Here is a 20,653-nt window from a genome sequence, read left to right as displayed (position 1 = left end):
TTACTCTTCATATCTGGGATGCATCATAAATGAATGCAGTGCATCATCTGGTATATTTGTAACTCGACTGAAGGTAATTGAAATATCAACACTTACAACATCCAGCATGTTGACATCATAGATGACCTTTAACCTCCAACATAACCTAACACTAGACTACACTCTCTGGATAGGCCTACAGACTGCTAAATATGAGATTGCCACACACCCAGGTATGGGTTTGGACTCTACTTGTCCTTCTTGAGATGTCATGCTCATATGATTTTCAAATTTGGAACTTCAGTGACCTCAAATGACCTTTGGCCGCCATCAAAACAATCAGTGTGCACCCAACTGCTAAGTATGAGACATGCTCAAGTTGTTGCCCATCATTATATATCCATACTTGTATATGATGTATTAAACACGCATATGACCAGCACCCCTCTACATGTTCACACTCATACAACACCCTCCCCCCCAAACCACCTTTACACACAGTTGTGTTTTACAATCAGACCACTTACCCTAATCTCAACACTTAACAATTCTCCATTAACAATAGAATTCTTCTGATGATGTGGTGAATGTTTTCAAATGATGTCTGAGAACTTGAAACTCGCTTTGTTCAAACAGTTCACTATCGATCATGATGGCTCAAATACACAACAATCATAAAGATAATATTATTATACTGACCAACACAGACTCTTCTATTGTTGAATAACACTAGGTCAGGGGGACACGTGCAGATTGCTTCTCCTTGTGAAGTCGAGCAGATATGACTGCAGCCTCCGTTTTCTGCACCGGTGCACGCCGGTCCTGGTCCTAAGAGCAAATATACATGGCCGGGGGAAGAATGGGTCATATCATGGAAACTTATCTTATGGAACAAATGCGGCAGCAGAGTGTGATTGGAAAATGAATTCATGAATAAAAAGGTGATAGAAAAACTAGAAAATCTAGAAAGGGGAGGGAGTCAATTGTAGCATAATTAAATTACATTGAAAAATATCATCGTCTGGTAATGAATTTGAACAATAGATATCATGAAAAAGTCATACAATCTTCAGAGATCTAACTATTTATTAGTGATGACATCTTACATAAATTATCCTCAAATTACTATTAAACAACAGTCGCAATTATGTAACAACACAACTTCTGAGCATTTCCTATTTTGATTGTATGGTCCAGTGTTGAATGCAAAGTACTATGATGTGTATCTATTCCAATGTCCCTGTGTAAGTGGACTGGGGTTGAGAGAGAGGATCATGTTGTTTATTTTTGTGCCCAGAAAAACCTGGATTACTTTTCTTAAAAAGTATCTGTTCTAGTGCTGGAAATAACTAACCAGCATCGACAGCAACTTGCAATAAAAAATCAGCCGCTGGAGTTTAAAACCCAAAAAACATAAACACTCGCATTATCACTATGTGGTTCACTAAGAATCTATGTCAGTCCATGACTAATGTGAGAGTTAGATCATGGAATACTAATAGAAAATTGCAGCTGGCCCTTTGAATAGGCCTTCAAGGTGGTACTGCATAAATATATCATCTCTCCCAGTTTTACCTTCTATGCAGTTCGAAATGTCTCCCGGAGAAAGATGGGACCCATCTGGGCATGCACAAGTGTAATTCTGTCGACGTCTGAGACCATTCATCGTGGGTGTGGGCAGGCACAAATGGGAGCAATTATGGCTTTCACAAGGATTCATTAAGTCTACAAAGGGACAAGAATAACCAAAATAATATATTTAGCAAATAATAAGGACCACAATACTTAAATGATCATTAAACTATGACGTCAAACTTTGAGGTCTTTTTAAGTGTTTACTTCTTCTCATCCAATATATATACAGGGATGTAAGTGCAGCCAAAAAAAAAAAAACCGGAAAACTATTCGGAGAAACCAGGGGAATGCCGTCCTAACACATCCTACTCCTAGCTCTGAATACTTACGCACTATCGTTATGTTAGGCTAGCTCAAAAGTATTAGCGCTAATACATCCTACCCCTAGTTCTGACTACTTACAAACTATCGTTATGTTAGGCTAGCTCCAAGTAACGAATACGTTGCAGCGAAATCCGGAATAAAAAAGTTTCACATTTGAAAGCGATCACGAATATCGACTATCATATGCGTATCCCATAGATTTAGCTGCTCACAAATATCACAAGCGTTAATTCCGAAACTTATGTCGAACACCAGCAGTTACGAATCAACGTGAATTAGGCAAGGCTTTTTCAACGACAGAAATGAGCTATGGCGATTTGAAGTTTGCACCTATGCAACGATGTTCACATGGCACACACAATGTTGTACAGTGCAATGCGATGTGTAACAGGAAATGGTATTTTGGTTGATCGATGAGTGAAAATTGAAGTTAGCTTGCTGCAACAGGCCAGGCATTTTTGCCACGTTGTGTCTTTGATATTTGTACAATTTTGTGGAACTTTATTGGAATTTAAAAAAAAAACGGATTTCCGTAAAAATACGGAAGACTTACATCCCTGTATATATCTCCAATGTGTATGATACAAGCACACATTACATCATTTCATTCCTCCCCCTCCACTTCTCACCTATTTTGTTTCAAAAGTGTTGAATATTTTTGACAATAAAAGTTTTCTTTCTGAAAATTTTGGACAAAAGAATATAATACAACCAGGTTTGGATGAATATTTTCCTTCAATTTTAAATCAATCACAGTTCCAATTGACTCTCTAAAATTCTAAAAAATAATCTACAATTTCTGAAACAAAAGCAAGAAAGCATACTGGCCGATCAAATTTTTGTTGCTTATTTTTAATGCAACTTTGTATATCTTGTTAAACAGCTCTGATACTTTCAGATGAAAATTGGCTTTCTATGAAATATTTTTTAATTTTCTGTATAAAAAGTGTTCAAGAATATCAAGGCAAAATGTGTACACTGGAACTTGGACATGTAATTTACTGAATAAAATCACTTGGGTATTGTGCGAGTGTTGGGGCAGGAGATGGAAACAAGGGATGGGTCAGTTCCAACAACAGCTGCATTTTGGAACCTCTTGGGCATCCTAAGTTTTGACACATTTTCATATTGATACATTCATTTTTCTTACCAAAGTTACAAATAATAAAGAAAACATATTTTCTAAGGTGAGCAATAAGAAGGAGAAGCATGATCAAAACAAAAATACTAACCACCCAAGTTATATCGCAGAGGATGAAGGACTTTCAAATCTTGCGGATTGAAAGTTTCTACTTGGAGAACCTCTGGTGGTAATCGCCCCAATTTGTCCATTGTAAATACAGAAAAAAAATCAGTTTCTGAAGTCCAATAGATGAAACTACCAAATACATCAAGACGCACTGGTAGGAAGATATCTGATGGAAGAAGGAGGTGATTATATCTGATTTACAGGATCTTAATAGCGATGAGCTGGACGTTTAAGGCCTTCTGAATATATCAGGTCAGCCTCAATCATTCATGCTGCACATCAGTATACTATAACACAGCATACTACAATACAATTCATTTAACTACACTACACTACAACACTCTACAATACAATACACTACAACACAGCTCAATACAACACAACTCACTACACCACAACACACTACATTACAACATAATACAATTCACTACACTATAATCCACCACAATACCCTGCAAATACACTACAGTGCCCTACCTTAACTAAAACCCTCTACAATATAATAAACTATGCTATGATAGATTGCAATATAACACAGTATTCTACAATACAATACACTGCAATATCATAATACAATGCAATACACTACATTGCAAATACATTATTCATTATAGTGAAATTGAAGTGAAATTCTTAGGCAGATATTGGAGTCAATTTTGTAACAATGTTAATATCAGATTTCTATATTGATATAAATCTAGTCACTATTATTTTGATCAAACTTGAAAATTCTTTAAGTTGAATTTCACAAGTTGATAGCAACTATTCCACATATCAACAGGGTATCCTTTAAGTGACTTGTTCTACATATTTGTCTTTAAACTTACCATAATTTCTACTCAGGGAAGTCACAAATTTTCCATCATAATTCATGGAGAATAGTCCCAATAGCAGGTCGGTGAAGTAGACTACGTCGTTATGGTTGTAGTCAATTGCAAAACTGTCCACTGAGAAGAACCCTTCAGTTACAATCTCTTGTCGCTGATCTCCATTCATCCATGCTTGTTCAATAACTGGCCTACCCTGTGACCCAACTGTGTTGAACCAGTACATTAATCTGCATGTATAAACAACACACTCTAGAACATGTATTAACATATGACGATGTGCCCTGAAGCTTGTTCAATAACTGGCCTAACCTCTAGCTGACCCAACAGCATTGAACTATTGATCTGTAAGTACAAACAACACACTCTAGAACATGTAACTTGTGAAAAGATGCAACACTGTGATGCCTGTTCACTGACAATACAAAACTTTACGATCTTCCCTGCCTATAGCAAATACCATCCCATTCCTGTGTTTTTGGTCAAAGGCTAGGAGATTGAAAATATACCCCAGTTTGTGATGCTAGCCATACTGAAAGTTCCTCTGCACAATGCATGATTAAACAGACAGTGTTTCAGTGGGTCAAGCCAATTTTGCCTTCACACAGGAATGTAGCGCTGGCAATTAGAGCACTTGTAGTTACAATCATACGGTGGCTGGTCAATTAATTAGGTGCGCTAAAGGATGAATCATAATGACAGTACATGGGGTAGTTTATGCTATCAAGTAACAAATTATTGATGCTCGAGTGAATTTGAGGAGCACTGTTTATCTAAAGGCAGGCTTGACCGTCATGCACACCTTTGCAACATAAAATTTGTGACAATGTGCCTTTTAAAATCCTGAATGATCACAATGCCATGAAACTGAAGAAGTGGTTAGTTAGCTATTGTAAGACATTATGAACATACCATACCATTATTATTAGTCACACTGTAACAAATATGATGACCCTTTATAACAGTATCAACATTTTGTAAGACAGTGCACCTCATTTTAGTCATTGTTTATTGCGTGATTGCTTTTGAGAGTCTCAGTAAACATTTTTTTGTAATAGCCTTACCCTCTTTTTGGATTTACCGCAAGCCCTTTGGGTACTCCAAATTCCATTCTGGCCACTGTAAGTTGATAAGTTCCTTCAAAGTTCATGACAGAGATTCTAGGCACATCATTTAAAGTCATGCCTCCAAACGGATCTCCATAGTCAGTCCAATAAATATTACTGGTTGGTAAATCAACAGGGAGAGATAAAGAGATGAAAAGGTCATTAAAAAATGCATATGTTGGTGATGGAGGCACTAAATCTTGGTGGTTAACTAGCTATAGATAAGGCTCTCTTTACTTTGGTACAGAACTTTATTCTCATCAAATTACAGGCATGAAAGAGCTGGCTACAGTACGTATAACACACAGCTCTTAGACGTCATATTGTATGTCAAAAGTAACAGTATGATGCAATTTTTTGAGGGTTCACATACTTTCCAAAATAACACTAACACAAAATGTAAAGATGCAGTATAATTACAGCCCGACAAAAGTGGATGACTTCAATATTTTACAGCACACTATATTTAAATTAAGCTTGTTTGCTGTTTCATAAAAATTATGACAAATTTTTCTGAAGGAAACTGTTAAACATCACCAAAGACTCTTTTTTGAAAATTCCATATTCCTTCTTTTTTGTGTGTGTGAAATCATTATAAACTAAGCCTAAAAAAAATGATTTTTAAATTGGTACACTAGTTATCCTAAGAGAAAGATAACAATTTACTGGCACATAAATAGGGGGGGGGGAGGGAGAGTGGGTGGTAGAATCAACAATGTTTTTTTATGTTACTCACTTTGTTAGAAAGTCTACTGCGATGGTGTCTGGCTGGTGGGCGTGAATAAAGTGGGTGACTGTTGGATTGTAATTGTCCAACTGTGATCTAGTCAAGACATTTGATTCCGTATCCAACCAGAAAAGAGTATCTGTGTACAGAAAACAAAACCACAAATTCAGAGTGATAATTCTCCTATCAGTTATTGTCATGTTTCAGGGGGGAGGGGGGGGGGTGAGGGGAGAAGAAATAGTACAGAAAAGTACAGAAATAGCTATACAACAACATTGTCATGACAATTTCATAATGTAGCATAGCCTGATTTGCATAAGAATTCTGAGCAAAGTTGTCTCTATCATATTATTAGGTTAAATGTGCAGCCGACAGCATAGTTCTCATGGGAGGAAATATTCTCTTGCACTCCTCTCAAACAAAAGCACAAAAGAGTGTTCAGTGGCAATGTCGGTATTGGAATTGTACTTTCACAATCTACAGGTTTTCCTTAACGACTATGGAAACAGAAACTTTAATAACAATGCACACATATGGTGGGGACCAGAAGGGATGCTGGACATAAAATGTAGCAGCTCTCTCAAAGTTGAGACTTATCCTCTTCAAAGTTACAAAAACAGAAACAAATTCCCACTGTATGTTTAAGAAAGAACTCCAACTCATTACCAAAGCCCAAAGTATGTATTTCTATCATTTACCCATGTTATTAGATCTCTTAGGGCCGAGAAAACTCCAACAAACAATTAGGCACAGTGTCAAAAAGAAACCGTACAGCAGCTGTAATATCCTGCTCAGCTAGGATGAACCAAGTATAAAAAAATAGGGGTAATCTCTACCCTGCAGTGCCTATTGTGTGAAATTGTGGAGCCCGACAGAGTTAGACCTGTGCAGCCTGGCTGCAGCCCCCTCATCATACTACTTTTCACATTTTACCTCATAGAAATAGAGAACTCAATGTGACAAGGTCTGTCTTTCTATCCTTTAATACTGTAATCAGTCAGAACTTACTTGTGAAGCCCAACAGAGTACAACCTGTGCAGCCTGGCTGCAGCCCCCTCAGCATCCTACTTTTCACATTTTACCTCATAGAAATAGAGTACTCAATGTTACAAGGTCTGTCTTTCTATCCTTTAATACTGTAATCAGTCGGAACTTACTTGTGAAGCCTAACAGAGTACAACCTGTGCAGCCTGGCTGCAGCCCCCTCAGCATACTACTTTTCACATTTTACCTCATAGAAATAGAGTACTCAATGTAACAAGGACTGCCTTTCTATCCTTTAATGCTGTAATCAGTCATAACTTTCTTGTGAAGCCTAACAGAGTACAACCTGTGCAGCCTGGCTGCAGCCCCCTCAGCATCCTACTTTTCACATTTTACCTCATAGACATAGAGTACTCAATGTAACAAGGTCTGTCTTTCTAGCCTTTAATACTGTAATCAGTTATAACTTACTTGAATCTGGGTCATAGTCCAGAGCCTTTGCCCATGAGAATGGCAGGTTCCATGTGGCTGTGTGGTTTCTTGAAACTAGATTAAAAAACCTGATTTCGTTTCCGAGTGATTCGACAAGGACAGGTTCCCCTATGTAAACAAAGAGTACAAAATTCTTTTCTGTTACAGTGTTATTACTTGTAGATTTAAAGAAAAATTGAGAAGTTGTTTTGGAAATGCAGCAAGATGAAACAGTGGGTGTAGGATGGAAATTTGACAGCTTCCAAACAAGATGCACAGGCAAATAATTCCTTCCTTCCTTTTGCCCAGTCTTTCACCTCCTGAAGTGCATTGCATTATAATTATCCTGCAATGATGTTGCTTCATGAGTCATTTAAAATTATACCAGTTACAACTGTAAAGATTGCTAATTGATAATGTTAGCAATGGGATGATCTGGTTATTGCAAGTCTGGTAGTTATATAATGGTATTCTAGCATGGTTGCCTGTACGCCTGCTTGCCCTTGTAGATTTGTACTCCTACTGATACTCGAGATAGTATGGAAAATCTAGTATAGATACTATTGCAGATTTAGGTTCTTTTACTTGGCGACTTGTACTCGTAATTGTACTCATACCAAGGGGTATTCTACTTGTACTGGTACTCATGCTGTTGTAGACTCAAACTACAAGTCTGTTGCATGGATGGTGGGATATATTAACAAAGGCGGATACCTACTACATACACAGGTAAAATACTTACCTGTTGATTCCATAGCACCTAGCTAATACATAATATTATATCCTCTTGCACATTTAATGGATTGTCTTCTACATAATTATGATTCATCCTGTTTCATGAGAATAAAATGCCTCTCTCTGTACATTCATTTGTAAGCTACAATTGTTCTTTTTTAAACTTTTCTTCAACCAAGGAATCCCATCCACATCTCTGCATCTAGTTTTTCAAGTAGATTTTATATACTAAACAGATGATTTTTGTTCTTTTTTTTCAAATTACCTTCTTTTGGATAGCATGTGTTTGGTCCAACAGCAAAAAACCCTTCATTACAGCTACACTCATAACCTGGCTGTGTGTTATTACACAACTGAATACATGGACTTGCCTCTTCACATTCATTGACATCTAATGGTAAGAAGAAGATAAAGAAGAATAAAATCAACATTTCCATCCTACTGAGGGCACAACTCTGAGTCAGTAGATTCATGGTAATTATATTAAAGTACTAAGGACACCTAGCCAATTTGCCGCATATTCAGTACATTTGAAGTGTGTGGAAAGGAATAAAATAGCAGAACATCAGGCAGTCACTCACATCATCAACAATGTGCATAATTAGCTAATGTGTCTTCATCAATATAACTAGAATTAAGAAAAGACTTGTAAAAATGGTCAATCTTTGATCCAAGTTGCAGCTATTTTCACAATTTCTATGCTTATTAAAGTGATTAAGACAACGCTGTTCATAGGTGTCCATAAACCTTTAACAAAAGGGCCTTTTTTATTTTATAACCAGAATGCAAAATGCATTGAGGTTTCGATGACTTCAGTGCACTAGACTTCTGCTTGTTAGTATAACCAGAACTAGCTGTTACAATAACACTATGGCATGCTAACACAGGTCAGTCTATACGTGGTTATACACACCTCCATCAAAAACAGTAGGGTTCTTGTACTCAATGTTATGAATCCGCACACCAAGTATTACAAACCAAACCAAATCTCTAATAACTTCGCACATTAAGGTTGCAGAGGAGTCCACTTATGGACAATTTAGATTGGAATATGCCCACGAAACTTGAAAGAATCAACTTGAAAGAAGCTAATACAGGTCACTGGAGGTCAACCTGAGGTCAAAGGTCACCCAAATGCAGGTCTACTATTGTATTACAATAGTGCAACTCCCAACCTTGATGGACATTTGGTTCTAAAGTTATTGCAAAAATACTAGTTTTTGACCCCTGACTGACCTTTGTTGACATTGGATCACATAACTGTTATGTTTTGAAACAATCCCTTACCCCATTGACAACTAGTCCCAAAATATCAACCTTGTGGACCCTGTCAATGGTAGTTTCACAAGTTATTGAGAAAAACTAGGCCAACATTACAGCCAACTCCATGAAGTGAAAGCAAATCTCAAGTTCACAGGTGCTTGACCTAGTTTCTCCTTGGCAGCTGGCCAAGAAATGTTTTGAAATTCGCGGTACCTGTGCAACTTACATCCAACCAGAAGTACCAATGATCTACAAATATTGTCTAGAGAAGGCATGCTTCGCATAGGCGTAAGAGGCGGGGGGGCTGCAGCCCCCCCAACCAAAACTTTTGATGAAAATTCGGGTAATATGCTGAGAATTTTTCGGGCACCTACTGAAAGAAGAAAAGTTTGCAATGTGTTTTTCCATTTGTTTGGTGAAAATTCGGGTAATATGCTGAGAATTTTTCGGGCACCTACTGAAAGAAGAAAAGTTTGCAATGTGTTTTTCCATTTGTTTGGTGAAAATTCGGGTAATATGCTGAGAATTTTTCGGGCACCTACTGAAAGAAGAAAAGTTTGCAGTGTGTTTTTCAATGGTTAAAGTGAAATTATTATTATCGTTATTATTGTAACTTCCCCAATAATTATAACCAATATGGAAGGGTAATAACAGGGAAAATACAACCAAAATTTTTCGCGCTTTGCGCGCGTTTAATGTCTTATTGTGCGTGTCATATAGGCATTCATCGGTTATTGGCATGTGATGTAATAACCGATGAATGCATATAATCTTGATAGCACATTACCTAATTTTTCGCGCGCGTAGCGCGCGAAAAATTTTGGTTATATTTTTCGGGCAAGTCGTTACAGCCCCCCCAAATCAAATCAGGCTCCTACGCCTATGATGCTTCGCCATTCAAGTGCACTATTCCATCGAAATCACATCAACTCTTTAGCAAAATATCCATACGGATGAGTGACAAGTGTTGCAGAAGCTCTAGCACTTTTATATCTATGGTCTGCAAGCAAGCCTTGGAAGACACTGTAACACACACACATGTATGTAGCTATGTACATAGCAATTCAGGACTTCTAGCGACACAGTTAAGTCAATGGGGATATTATCGCGAGTTCAGATTCAAATCTACGGATGCCCGTAAGATCATTTTCAATTGTCAATAGGCCCTCCTATTCTTATGAGGCAAATCGCCCATGTCATCTACTTATAGGCTGGACGATGGGAGATACAGTATATTATGAAAAGGTTTTTACAAGTTGACCCCTAGTGACCCTAAATGACCTTCGACATCCACCAAAAACGATAGGCTTTTTGTACTTAATGTGGTCAATCTACATACCAAAAATGAAATCAATCAAAGCTTTGTTTCTTGAGATATCATGTTTACAAGCTTTTCACTATTTGACCCCTGGTGACCTTAAATGACCTCTGACCTACACCAAAAACAATAGGCTTCTTGTACTTAATAAGGTACTCCTATGTACCAAATATGAGAACTGTCCAAGCTTCCCTTCTTGAGATATCGTGTTTACAAGCTGGGCGTCACACGCATACACACACGCATGATTACAAAGGTTACGATTATCATCGAAACCAAAAATGGCAAAATTAGGGTATATTTTATAACACTTAAAGTGGCACTTCAAAAGTTATGAAAAGAGGCAATAGAAGTGTAAAACTTACCGTAACAGCTATGTAATTCTTGACTTGGTCTGTACCCTGTAAAACAGTAGCAAGCATAATACTCGCCGATCTCAGTACAATTCTGTTTACATTTTTCAGGTCCACAGGTTCCCGTCACTAAAGAACAAAGGAAGCAAATATTAAAGTTAGCATTTCCAAATTCTGTGATTTCTTCTCATGACATTTTTTCCGGTTCAAATGGCCGATGCTTATTCAAGAAGAGGAATTAAAGGTCCCGAATTGTTAAATTGTAAAATATGTATGTTACTGTGAACCACTTACTGCATAGTTCATCAGTGAAGTCCTGACAATGTGAGACACCATCACATAAATCGTCAAATGGAATACATTCGCCATCACCGCAGGTAAATTCATCATCTCCACAAACGGTTGGTTTGCTGGGATCACCTTTAACAAACAAAACAAACATTTTTAAACAATCAAATCAAATCATAATTTTCATTACAAACAGGACTTATTCAGCTTATAGTAGCTTTTTGAGTTGACTTTCATCAATGATGATGTGATGCACCTCGAGTCTGAAATCTCATGGAAAATGTAGACTTTCAGATTGATGAGTTAATTTTTGTTTAAAACAAATAGTGAAGCAATAAGTCCAAATTTTTTGAAAACTCACAAGTCTGCTTTTTGCATACAACAGCACTCACATGAAAAGTGTCAAGCTGATGAGGGCTTTCATCAACCTTCATTTGATGAAAACATCTAGAGGTGAGTCTTGCTGTGATCAATTACAATCTTGTTTGGGTAAGAGTTAGGTAGGTTTGAAACAAAATGTGATACCAACTCAAGAATATAAAAACATTTCAGTGCTAGTGTAGTTTCCATAGCTAGCACGGTCTTCAAGATATTCCGTTCTAACATGCTAAATGTCTGGAATGCTCCTTTAAGGCAAAATTGATGATGACAGCTTCTCAATGTTAATGCAAATCTTTCATTTTATACATCTTTAATCTTTTCCAATGGAGTTTTGCATTGAATCTGATGAACTGATATAATGGTGTGTTTGTTAGAACAGGTAGTTTCCATAACAACTCCCTGGTTAGACTTTGTAGTGCAGCTGCTTTAATTGATTAGCCTCTGATGTTTAAAGGGTAATTTCTCAAAAATTAAAACTGGTACAGCAGTACAATGTTCATGGCCTTATAGCAGTGACTTTGAACAGCCTGCAACTTATCAAATTTAATTTGGTGCCCAAAGCCATCCTTTAAAAAAGTGTGTAAACATCTCTTTCTGAAACAAGTGACAATATAGGCAACTCCATTCCCCCCCACCTCCCCCAACCCCCTCAAACCTTTCCATATATATCGAAGAGCCAAGTATTTTGCTTTGCTATTTTCAATTCTTCGCAACTTTAAGACAATATTCCAGGTCGCCAACTGACCCTAAAGATCTGCCATGATGATTCATTGTATCAGCATGTGTGTGAGGGGGTGTATGGGTGTTCATATGAATTGGGTTACATAAAGATTTGTACAGAGCTTACATGCATTTAGTGTATCCTCGTCACTTCCATCCTCACAGTCCATATTTCCATCACAAAGGAAACCCTTTGGAATACAATGGCCGCTGTCACATCTGAAATTATTTAAAGAATCACATGGCCTGCCATCTGAAAACAAAAACAGAAAACCAATCTTTCGTGACTACTCCCTATTCGTTTATCTCGTCATTCACTAAAACCCATTCCATTCCTTCATTCTACAGTAGATCGAGCACGCCACTAACCATCATATCACACTAACCTCATTTGACTATCAGCAAGTCATAACATTCATCTCCATATCCCCAAACCACACACATTTATAGTTATTGTTTAACTCCTCGGATGGACTACTCTTTGTTAAGCCAAATCCGAAGAGAAGAAGTCTACGTTCACTAATATTTGGTTTTGGAAAAATTGTGTCGGCGAAGGAGCTATAAATCCTCTGTGGTGTTTATGTTGTGTTACTTTTATTGAACCCTGGCAGACAGGACCTTGTTACAATACTACCATTTTTCAGAACATATTGTTTTATAATATTTTTGTTGTCCTACAAAAGAAACCAGAATGCAAAAATGCATTGTGGTTTCGATGATGTAACATGAGCAGTTTTCTTCATGAATCTGACCTAATGTAAAGTGAGGGTGTACATGCTTACAAGGGTTTCACAATTTGACCTCTGATTACCCCAAATGACCTTTGAACTCCACCAAATCTATAGGCTTCTTGAACTCAATGTGGTTCTTCTACACACTAAATTAGAGGTGGGCCCAAGCTTCCAATATTGAGATATCGTGTTTACAAGGTTTTCATAATTTGACCCCTGGTGACCACAAATGACCTTTGACCTCCACCAAAAACAATAGGCTTCTTGTACTTAATGTGGTACTTTTTGTACATCAAATATGAAGTTGGTCCGACCTTCCCTTCTTGAGATATCGTGTTTACAAGGTTTTCACTATTTGACCACTGGTGAGACCAAATGACCTTTGACCTCCACCAAAATCAATAGGCTTCTTGTACTCAATGTGGTACTTCTACACACTAAATTTGTCTGACCTTCCCTTCTTGAGATATCATGTTTACAAGTGGGTCGTCACAAACGCACTCACACACCCACACATACGCCATCATAAATGCATAGGTTACGATTATCATCGAAACCAAAAAAAGCTGTAACAACCTCCACCGAATGATCATCGGTGATACAAAGAAAACATAAATAAACATTCATTGTAAACTTGTGTTTTTGGAACAAACTTCACAGTAAAACCGCTTGCTTTTCTCACTTTGGTCTCCAACATGACAAAATCAGTGGCCTTTCCAAACATTTCAATCTTGGTGGTCACAGCACTTAATTAAGGAGCACAAGGTTTATTTGTGAATGCCGTCCGGGGGAGGGGGAGAAATTTTTGATTAATTAAGGGTACTTAGATGAAATCTGGTGATATATTTTGCAACTTGTCGTGCTTAGTCTGTCCGATATTTATGTTTTAATTGAGGCGGATATAAAAGTTATTCAATAACTGGATATTAACCCTTTTGCTTTGATGTTCTTAAATAATTAAGAGTCATAAGATTATTTGGTGCTATCTGGTGATTATCCATTATGAGAGAACAAAAAGATGTTTTCTGCTTTGTTAGTTGGGGCGGAAGCATACTCCATCTCAAGAGGGTTTGGGGAAAGTTTACAACGTGAAGAAGAGTGTTGAAATTTTAAATTTAAATTCATGCAGGGTAGTAGTGAAGTTTAAGCACTAGAGGTTCATGCCAGGGCCTCCGTGAAGAAGAGTGTTGAAAATTTCAATTTGAATTCTTACAGGATAGTAGTGAAGTTTAAGCACTAGCGGTTCACGTCGAGGCCTGTATCAGCAAGAAATCTTCTGTACTCCTCAGCTTATAAGTTGAGTCTATATTGAATAATTTATGTATATTAATTTAGGAACAAGAAGGTGTGACGGAACAACATTTTAGCAAAGGGACTTACGACATGTTTGTAGACTTTCATCACTTCCATCTCCGCAATCATCGACAAAATCACAGGTTGCAGTCTCTGGTATGCAAATAGTGTTATTACAGGTAAATTCTGAGTTGAAACAATGACGGCCTCCAGGGTACCTTGTGGCTGCATATATCGAGCAAAATCACAGTTTTTAATACAAAAGAAAAAAATAAAACTCATATATATATATATATATATATATACATATATATTTATATAGACATATATATGTATACATATATATATATAGTAGTAAATTTCTGTCACAATTTTTAAATCAGTAACTACCATTGAACTAACATAACATGTATTACTAATTCTGTTGTTGCCACCACCACTGCTACCAAGGAGGAGTTGTGATGCTGGGGCCAATTTTTTTTATGGGTCTTGGGGATGGGAGCATTTTCCTCCATATCTAGTTACAAGGATTACCAACTTTGGAAATTTTGGATCTGCATCTGGCTACTATGACTACAGGGTATCTTAATTTTCAAGGTAGCTCATTCAAGACATTTTCTACAAGCACTTTTACTACCGACCTCTCTGAGACATTAAATGTCTAAACTGAACACACCTCAATGCCTTGGAATAATTTGGAGAGTTAAAAATTGCTTTTATAGACTTTTAGCAAATTATGGGATGCTATTAAAATTAGCGCCAATAACCTTTAATAGCTACAATTATTAATACTTACGACAACCGATTTCATCTGACAAGTCGGGACAGTGTGCATCTCCATCGCACATGAGTTCTTCATTGATGCAGTGACCAGAAGTTGTACACTGGAAGTAGCCAGTTTGGCAGGTGTGATTCCCTGAATTTGTGCAGGAACAATAACACATTAAGATTTGTTCATTGTTAGGATGAATTTATTTTATTTATCAAATATTAGAAAAAATTAACATTCTGGCATTTGTAAATTTGTTAAAGGAATAATGAAGGCAGGGATCAAAGACAATTTATATTATTCAGTAACCTCAAAACTCTCTAAATTTGAGTTTTAAGTTAACCGCCTTCTGTTGGACTGAATATGCTCACTAGGAAAATTGGCCTCAGGCCTAACCACAATGTACATTAAGCTGCCATTGATTACGCAAATTCCATCTTGATGACCTCAGGGGGTAACAACTCAATCGAGCAGTAGCGCTTTCTCCGTACAAATGCTGTACTAAAGCACAGTCAGTAAACAACAGCTTCATTAGAAATTCTCAACAAAAACGAAATAAATCAAAGAAGGTTCAATGGCAGGGCCGCAGCCTTATGATTTTGATCCAATATTCACAGCAGAGGAATTACAGGCAAAGGAAAACGTAAGAGTAAATAGGGAAGAAGATGATATACGGATACCTACGGAGGTGGAGTGTGTTTGAAGTTCCACGGAGTGGATAATTTTGCAAAGCTTCTTTTCATCGCCAGAATTAGGCTGTTTAACAGTTAAAAACAGACCTTAAAACCATTTGCCAAAATAGAGAGGTACTAAGAGCTACCTTGTGATGAGTAACAACATCCGTGGCCATGCAAGGAACATTCAATTTGCATAAGATATGAAGTAAGCCCAAGGTTGGCAAGGCATGCTGTATGCTTAACGTTACATTCAGCCTACATTGTTGCTTCAGCGTACACTAGGCCTAGCTTCAGTGTGCTTGTTTGGCATAGCCTATGCCTTCTTCTTAACGAAAATTAAAAAAAGAAGAGAACTCTTGTTTTTTCCGTAACTATGACCTTCAGTTGCCTCTTTAATATTTTAAACTGTGTTGGGCTAATAGGAAATTGCAAGCCCTTCTAAAGTTCTAGCCCTAGCAACAGCTGAATACTTTCCACGGGGTGTCTACCACACGGAAAAATGTCTATCAGCATCACATGAATAATAGGGCCAAACATTTCCAACTCACAACATCTTTCCTCCACCCCCTCCCACCTATCCCATGGACCACTTATCCTGTCTCTCAGTGAAGTAAGTTAACATACAGAAATAGGGTATTTAAGAAGAGGGACAAATGACTGGTATATATCATTACTAAAGACTGTAGGATTAACCTGAGCAAACAAGAGATTCCATTGAAGTTTGACAGCTGCAAAGTAATTATATCTATAGTAATATCTGCCTGACTACCGATAAACAGTTTAACAGCACCCTTCCCCACACCCCCCACTCTGGGACCCACCACTTACTCCTAGTCTCTTTCAAGGAAATGTCCTTGATCCTTACCACAGTTCTCTTCATCATCAGCATCTTCACAGTCTGCTTCCTGATCACACAGCCGGTATCTTGTAATGCACTGGCCAGAGTTACAACGGTATTCAAACTCGGTGCAGTCTCGATATTCTGAGGGAGAATTCATTCATTTTTTTTAAATATGTATCATTAAGGCTTCAAATGTGAGAAAAAGGAATTGAAAACCTGAAAACAACGTAATAAGCATTTCATGTCCAAGAGATGCATTTACCTCGAACACCTGCTTTAAGTAAAGTAGTAGATTATGGTGAACAGTTATGTGCGATAAAAGCCAATTTCTGAATTCCCTGTCTGCTCTAAGTAGGTAATGTGCCCCAGACAGAAAATATTACCCCAACTGATGGTAGAGGAGGGCCAGGGCCTCCCCATTCATTCTTAGAAAGTAGTGAGACACCGCTTCCATTTTATGCCTCTGTCCATAACACAACAATGGACCATTTGGTCCATCGCATAACCAAATTTGATCAACCAGGGTATTATTCCCCTCCCCCTTCCCCCATTTGAAACTTCTTCCAGCACCCCTTTATGCTTACGATCAACGCAAGTGGCTCCTTCATCAGAATCATCTGGACACTCTGCCCTGAAGTTACAGAGCCAGCGATCAGGAATACAAGTTCGATTATTAGCACAACGCCAATATCCCTCCTCACATGGTAGCACCTCTGCAATTGTTAAAAGAACAAAAAAATACTTGTTAGGCACTGTGTGAAAGTAAGATGCTGAAGGGGGCTGCAGCTTACTGCAGCCAGGCTGCGTAGGATGAAATCTTTTGTGCTGTGCAGTGCAGTGCAGTAGGAAAAACAATAGGCACTGCTGGTATAGTGTGATAATCCCTATTCTTTGATATTGATTCAGCCTTGCTGCAGGGGATTTTGCAGCTGCTCTAGCTTGTTATGTATTTTGACAAAGTGCCTTAGAATAAGTTTATCATCTTGTAAGATATCTTTTAACATAGCAAAGATGGGGTTACCTTAGTGATGCAGACAAGTTTTAATGCACCACATCTTGCCTCACAATATTTAAAATGAAAATTTCTACAGGAATGGGATTTCTTTTAAGAGAACTCACCGCAATTTTCTTCATCCGACCCGTCATAGCAATTATCTACACCGGAACATACTGCCCATGATGGAATACACCTATAGCTATTGTCACAGGGAAACCATCCTTCTTCACAGGTTCTGGTATCTGCAGGCCAAAACAAATTTCAACAAATTCTCATCTTTGTACAATAAAGTAGAGATTATGTAGAAAATGCTACCTTTCTAAGGGTCATTTTGGAAAGACCTTTTTATCATCAACAAACTGTGGTATGATTTTATATTTTATTAACATAAAAAAATACATTTTTGGGGGAGCTGAACTTTCTCAAATAATTTGATGTTCCTCGAAAGATTAGGTATGAATACAAAAACATCTGGGTGACATTTATATATTGTTTTACGATGCGATTTTGTTTTTGAAATCTGTAAAGCTTCTTTAATTCTCATAGAGTGATAAAACTTGAATAACTGCAATGTTTCTAGCAATAAAAGAGAATTTTACTGAATTTTGTATCTGTTCATTACTTTCTCTTCATTTTTCAGTATGGCACTCACCAAAACCTGAGGTACACCAGCAGGCCCATCCTTGCATCTGGGTATATGCCACAAGTAAACAATACAATAACAACAATAGTCTACTTTTTACAACACAGAACAATCATAATTCCCTCTCCAATTCTCTTCCCCATATCTTAACACAACCCCACACACACACATCTCGGTCTATACCACTATGTACCATGCAAAACAAAACAAAAAACTCCCTCCCTCTTCTATCTTCTTATCTGGGGATATCCCAATATGAGAACAACACAAACTAATAGCTTCCACCTCCACCCCCTTCCCCTAGCCCGCCTCCCTGTCGTACTTTTGCAACAGAACATTTATCTATTGAGTTTATAAGTCTGCTCTTAAGTTTTCATTCTTATTTTAACTTACAGCAGACATCCAGAGGTTCGTCTGTATGGTCACCGCAGTCATTATCGAGGTCACAAAACCACCAACTTGGAATACAAAGGCCATTACCACACTGAAAGTAACCAGCGGCACAATCTCTTGAACCTGGGGGGAAATAAACCAAGAAAAATCAAAATAAAACAAATATGTTAGCAAACTGCTTATCCACTTAAGAGCCTGTGTAAGACAAATTGTAAAAGTAAGTTAGCCTGACGTTTCAATCCTAGCAGGATCTTCTTCAGAGGCTAAAATGTTGCCTCTGAAGAAGGTCCTGCTAGGACCGAAACGTCAGGCCAACTTACTTATACACAAAGAAAAAACCAAATGATTTCATCAGTGCCTCTTTCAGTAGAAAAACTCAAATTAGGAACGTTATGTCTGATGTATTTTCACTGAAAATTTTGACATTATTAATAGCCTATCTAAGTGGTTACAACCATTGGATTTTATACTTCTAATTAGTGACTAATTTAATTCTACATTCTAATACAGACATATTTCTAGTATTTAATGTAATGAACTTGGTTTGATTCTAAACAGGGGTGGCCGAAGAGGGTTGGGAAGTGGGGGTGGGGGGGGGGTGACACACGCTTTGAGTGGCGGTGGGACATTGTGTGACTTTGATTTGAGAGGACAAGCCACAATGTTACCTCAAAATGTTCCGCAAATGGATCCTCTGTTCATTCCATACCACAAATTCCAGTGTTTGACTATTATTTTAACAAAAGAGCACCTTTTAATCACATAACTGAAAAAGAAAGGGCTGTTTATATAATACCAAATGGGGCACTTGTTATTTATAAAAAGGGGTACTTTTAAGGGTTTTCACAAAACTCAAATAACATGGTCTGACAGGTACATTATCCAACCTTTATATCAGAGTGTGGTACCAAATTAAGGCAATTTCAATGCAAATTGCAGCTTTAAGTTGCTGTTTATTATCTCTAAGAACTCCCAAGTTCCTCTTTCCAATCACATCAATCTACTTAATATGCTCACCACAGGTTGTCGAGTTTTCGTCAGAACCGTCAGGGCAATCATCTAGACCGTCACAGGCCAGTCTCTCATGAATACATTGACCATTACTACATCTGAATTCCCACTGGTGACAGATTGTGTCCGCTACATTGTAAGAATTAGAAAAGTTAGGAAGTAACAATGTAACCACGAAAGATAGGTAAGAGGAAGTAGGCATCAGGGGTGGGGTGAGGGATTGGGGATGAGAGGAGGATGAAGAAGAAAACTTGGACTCAGGAGGAAGACAGTGGGTAGAAATCTCTAAGAGCAGTAGGTCATCAGAACACAGTAGATTGGAAGATTGCAATAGGAGCAGTTGAATAGGAACCCAATCTACTGCAAACCAAGGTCAAACAAACAGAAAGAGAATTGTACAATAATCTTCCTTACATTATCCTGGTTTACATAGAACATTGTTCATATTTCATTATGGTCATTCAATATGGCTATTGTTTAACAACAGATGTGGGGGGGGGAGACAAATATATGGTGGACCTAGTCCCCTCCCACACCCCTGCGGCTAAGCCCCTGTTTATCAATTCCCTTTGTTGTAATTATTTCTTCATGACTTACCACATCCCTTTTCATCACTACCATCTTCACAGTCATCTACTTCATTACAGATAAGATTTGGCAGCACACAGTTCTGATTGTCACACTGGAATGTTCTTGGATCACACTGAACATCTGTATCACAGAAAATTAACATATTCAAGCACACATTAATGAGATGGATAAGAGGAACAATTTTCCAAAACAGAAATTTGAAGCATTGAGTGCAAATAGTTAATTATCTTTAATAGAAGGATTACCAAAAATAACACATGGCAACTATATTTAACCTGACTTTTAATAACATAGAAGTTTGGAGGCAATAAAATTTCTTGCAGCTCTAGTATTTGTCCTTAGAAAAT

At 37.6% G+C, this 20,653-nt stretch overlaps 1 protein-coding gene across 5 annotated transcripts in view; it reads right to left on the bottom strand.

Moving 5' to 3' along the window:
• Positions 1 to 20,653, bottom strand: part of LOC139965096 (low-density lipoprotein receptor-related protein 2-like) — a 116,805-nt gene that overhangs the window by 59,406 nt on the left and 36,746 nt on the right. For all 5 annotated transcript variants that reach the window (XM_071967324.1, XM_071967325.1, XM_071967321.1 and 2 more), the window contains 19 exons: positions 20,313 to 20,426; positions 19,722 to 19,844; positions 18,705 to 18,827; positions 17,791 to 17,910; positions 17,256 to 17,384; positions 16,696 to 16,812; positions 15,181 to 15,300; positions 14,472 to 14,609; positions 12,488 to 12,613; positions 11,266 to 11,391; positions 10,984 to 11,100; positions 8,303 to 8,428; positions 7,303 to 7,431; positions 5,857 to 5,986; positions 5,079 to 5,237; positions 4,015 to 4,244; positions 3,171 to 3,353; positions 1,555 to 1,704; positions 679 to 807 (listed from right to left, as the gene is read on the bottom strand). In XM_071967324.1, the coding sequence (XP_071823425.1) occupies positions 679 to 807; positions 1,555 to 1,704; positions 3,171 to 3,353; positions 4,015 to 4,244; positions 5,079 to 5,237; positions 5,857 to 5,986; positions 7,303 to 7,431; positions 8,303 to 8,428; positions 10,984 to 11,100; positions 11,266 to 11,391; positions 12,488 to 12,613; positions 14,472 to 14,609; positions 15,181 to 15,300; positions 16,696 to 16,812; positions 17,256 to 17,384; positions 17,791 to 17,910; positions 18,705 to 18,827; positions 19,722 to 19,844; positions 20,313 to 20,426 (2,589 nt within the window). The remainder of the gene's footprint in view (positions 1 to 678; positions 808 to 1,554; positions 1,705 to 3,170; positions 3,354 to 4,014; positions 4,245 to 5,078; positions 5,238 to 5,856; positions 5,987 to 7,302; positions 7,432 to 8,302; positions 8,429 to 10,983; positions 11,101 to 11,265; positions 11,392 to 12,487; positions 12,614 to 14,471; positions 14,610 to 15,180; positions 15,301 to 16,695; positions 16,813 to 17,255; positions 17,385 to 17,790; positions 17,911 to 18,704; positions 18,828 to 19,721; positions 19,845 to 20,312; positions 20,427 to 20,653) is intronic.

Source organism: Apostichopus japonicus, chromosome 23 (assembly GCF_037975245.1).
Source record: "Apostichopus japonicus isolate 1M-3 chromosome 23, ASM3797524v1, whole genome shotgun sequence".
In the NCBI taxonomy this organism is placed as follows: Eukaryota; Metazoa; Echinodermata; class Holothuroidea; order Aspidochirotida; family Stichopodidae; genus Apostichopus; species Apostichopus japonicus.
Note: the sequence above shows the minus strand (reverse complement) of the source record. Positions and strands in the feature narration are given on the sequence as shown.